A 3,445-nucleotide genomic window follows, 5' to 3' on the forward strand; every position below is an offset into this window, starting at 1 on the left:
AGCAATCCTAGGATGAGTGACCCACTAAGAAGTTCTCATATGAGTTCCCAGAAACAAAACCGTGAGGGCGTGGTCGGGGCCCAAAGCGGACAATATCGTGCTACGGTGAGGACGTCAGGCCCCTAAGGGGGGTGGATTGTAACATCACACATCGCCCAAGGGAGTGGATCCTTTAAGCCTTATATGTATATTCTCATCTCTACCTAGCATGAGGCATTTTGGGAGCTCACTGACTTCGGGTTCCATCGGAACTTCGAAGTTAAGCGAGTTCGCGCGAGAGCAATCCTAGGATGGGTGACCACTGAGAAGTTCTCGTGTGAGTTTCCAGAAACAAAACCGTGAGGGCGTGGTCGGAGCCCAAAGCGGATAATATCATGCTACGGTGGAGTCGAGCCCGGGATGTGATGGGGGTCTAGGCCGGGATGTGACAATCTATGTATTTAACAAGTCTTTTATAATTTATGAAAATAAATAAAATGCAAAATAAAAGTTATCTATTTTCTATCTAAATGAGAGTTGCGACCTACGCTGGTTATGGAGGGTGCCTAAGCAAGTATAGGCGTCATTTCTTAATTTTCAAACGCCCTAGTGATTAATCGGGATGGTGACGCCTAGTGATTAATCAAAGCGGTGACCAGCTGTGGTGCTAGACGGAAATTTTTAAAACAGTGTATGAATGTAAGAGTAGAACAATGCTCACCCCAGTTCTTCCAAGTCTACAAAGATTCAAAGCACCACAAAAAAACAATGACAACGTAAGAGGAGTAAGAAAATGACCAACATATATGATCCAAGGTAAAAAAGTAAAATACTATTCGAAAAAATTAATCTGGAGCGACACGAATCAAATAACACCTCCAAATCTGTGAATTGATCGTGACCCCGAGTAATATACTCAAATAAGTTGATGAACAAGGACTAATATGACATGACAGAAGCCCATAATAAGAGCAGAGCAGAAAATCCAGTCCACTCAACCTTGCCGGAACCGCTACCGTCATTTCCCGGTGTTCCTACAAACATTAATCACAATATTAAAACACCATATGCTAGATTTCACATTAAATTTACGACTTGGCTAACTGCTAAAAATTCATAAGATTTTTTTATTTTCAACTCAATGAAAAGGTATGATGACATTACCGTTTGACTCTTGATTGATGCCCAAGAAACATTCCAAAATATGTGGAAAATAAAAATATAAGGTTTAATATCAATTTATTACTTTGAAGTTTCTTGAATTTTTAACATTTCATATATCAAGTTTTTCGTCCAAGTCTAATACTTAAAATCATAATTCTGAGTTCCACGTGTCAATCTGGCATCATACCGACATTAAAAATATTAAAAGTTAAAAAAACTAAGAATATATATACATATATTTTCTTGCTTTTGAAATTTCAATAGGGCAGTAAAACTTGGAGGCACCAACAAAAGTTAGCAAATTACACTGAAACACATGGCACGTCCAGGTGAAGTGCCCTTAGAGTTAGACCTCAGCCACCACTCATTACAAAACATAAAAGTTTGTAAAACAGGGATAGGGAGAGTAACTTTCAAAATAATGCTATCTTACGTGACATGTGAAGTAAAAGTGTAATCGTGCCATATAAATAGATATTTTTTAAGATATTTTAATTGTATGTATAACATTCTTCTTCTTACTCTAATGATTATGTTATCTAATGACACTTATCATTAGATGGAAAAAGTTATAAATTTAAGTCCTCTGAACCATACTTGTTGAATAAAAAAAAACAAACTTAGCAACCGAGACAGACCAAACAAAAACTCTTTCTCAACACTCATAATTATCATTGACTTTGAACTCAAACCGCTATTAACATATCGAAAAATTAGTTGGTGTATGACAAGGGTGAAACTTTGATAGCAATATCTGATTACGACTAATTTTGGGTTAAAATATTCTTAAATATTTCCTCCGGTTCAAATTCGTAACTGAAATTCCAAAATCTGAAAAAAAAAAAACTGGATAGGAATCGGAATTTATTTAATATTTCCTAATCCGTTCAGAAATTTCGAAACTTGCATGACTCTTGCATACATTTAAACTATACTTATTGACTTTGTATTTGTAATACAATATACTGAAATATGTAACTGTTTTATTAATTACAATTCCCTTGAAGAGATTAAATACAAAAAAAGAGAATTAGAGAACTAAGTAATTTTCTATTATGTAGAGAGATAACTCGCATAATTTTGAAATTCCGACATAATTCTATTTCGAAAAATACTGAATTTGGCAACTGTAGGAACACTCCGAAATTCCAATTCTGAAATTGAAAATGCAAGTGGCCCTCTACCACTGCCGCGGAGAGAAGTGTTGTTCTTGCACCATAGCAGGAGTTTAAACTCTGTCGGCTCCCTAATCTAACATCTAATCTATCAAATCTATGGTTTACCAAAAAACAAATTCTGAAATTGAAAATGATATGCATTTCCTATACTTATTGGATTGGAATTAAAATCATGTATTTCCGATCCGATCATCAGACCTAGTTGTATAGGGATGCCTTAGCGCAGTTTATGATCTCAGTTTTAAACACACAAGATTATCAGCGATTAAATACAAATCCCATCTCTGCTACCAGAATTTTAAATTACCCAATTGAATTTTGAAATTTAAATATTGATATAAAACAATTTGTGTAACTATGATAATATGAAAGAGAAAAGTTTGGTACCAGGGGTTCCAGGTGTGGATTCTGGTGTAGGAGCACCTATGGCAGCTGCCAAAATCAAACCACAAAAACATATTAGTTCAAGATCTGAAACGGGCGAGTTGAGAAAATCCAAATTAAACAAATGGCGAACTGAGCAATAGTACCTTTGCATTTGGCGGTATCCATTGATTCGCCGCAAGCGGTGGCGATTCTGAGACCGGAAGTGGCGTTGCCGCCAAAAGTCTCAAGGAGTCCGGGAGTGAAAAAGAGGTTGCAGAGACACACAAACTGGGTGGCCACCGCCTGCTTGATGGCGGTGCAGCAGTTGGCAGCTGGCTGAGCTGTGTTCTTGAGGTAGTCAGCGCAGGGCACGAGGTCCTGAGCACAAGCAGGCGTCGTTTGACCGGCTGACGGTCCGACCAAACTTGCCATGCCTAACAACACAACCACTGTGGCCATCGCCAACTTGGAAATGCTATAGCTGCCCATCTCTCTCCCTCTCCTCTCTCTCTCTCTAATAAATTGGGAAGATGGGTGGCTTTACTAATTTTTTCGAATGCCGTGTGAGGCTTATATACAGCCGTTGTCACTTATTCAGCTTTATGGTTTGAGCACAAGGAAAATATTATCCGAAAAAACGGACGCGCCATTGTGTTACTAGAAGGGATTTCTTAAGAGTTTTTTTTCAACGCAATTGCTTGTAATCTTCAAAATTGATAACCAACGTGCAAAGGTGATCCACAAATGTATAGTTCAAT

The 3,445-nt window shown here is 37.7% G+C and overlaps 1 protein-coding gene across 1 annotated transcript; it reads right to left on the minus strand.

The window, feature by feature from the left end:
- Positions 1–673: 673 nt before the first annotated feature.
- LOC125470977 (non-specific lipid transfer protein GPI-anchored 7-like) lies at positions 674–3,191 on the minus strand. The gene is made up of 3 exons (XM_048570825.1): positions 2,852–3,191; positions 2,709–2,753; positions 674–1,013 (listed from the first exon to the last, which is right to left on the minus strand). The coding sequence occupies exons 1-3, from the start codon at positions 3,174–3,176 to the stop codon at positions 919–921; spliced, it is 465 nt and encodes a 154-aa protein (XP_048426782.1). The 5' UTR covers positions 3,177–3,191; the 3' UTR covers positions 674–918.
- Positions 3,192–3,445: the final 254 nt, after the last annotated feature.

This window comes from the organism of the source record quoted next, unplaced genomic scaffold (assembly GCF_019419815.1).
Source record: "Pyrus x bretschneideri cultivar Hongxiangsu unplaced genomic scaffold, Pyrus_bretschneideri_v1 Contig103, whole genome shotgun sequence".
NCBI classification, from domain to species: Eukaryota; Viridiplantae; Streptophyta; class Magnoliopsida; order Rosales; family Rosaceae; genus Pyrus; species Pyrus x bretschneideri.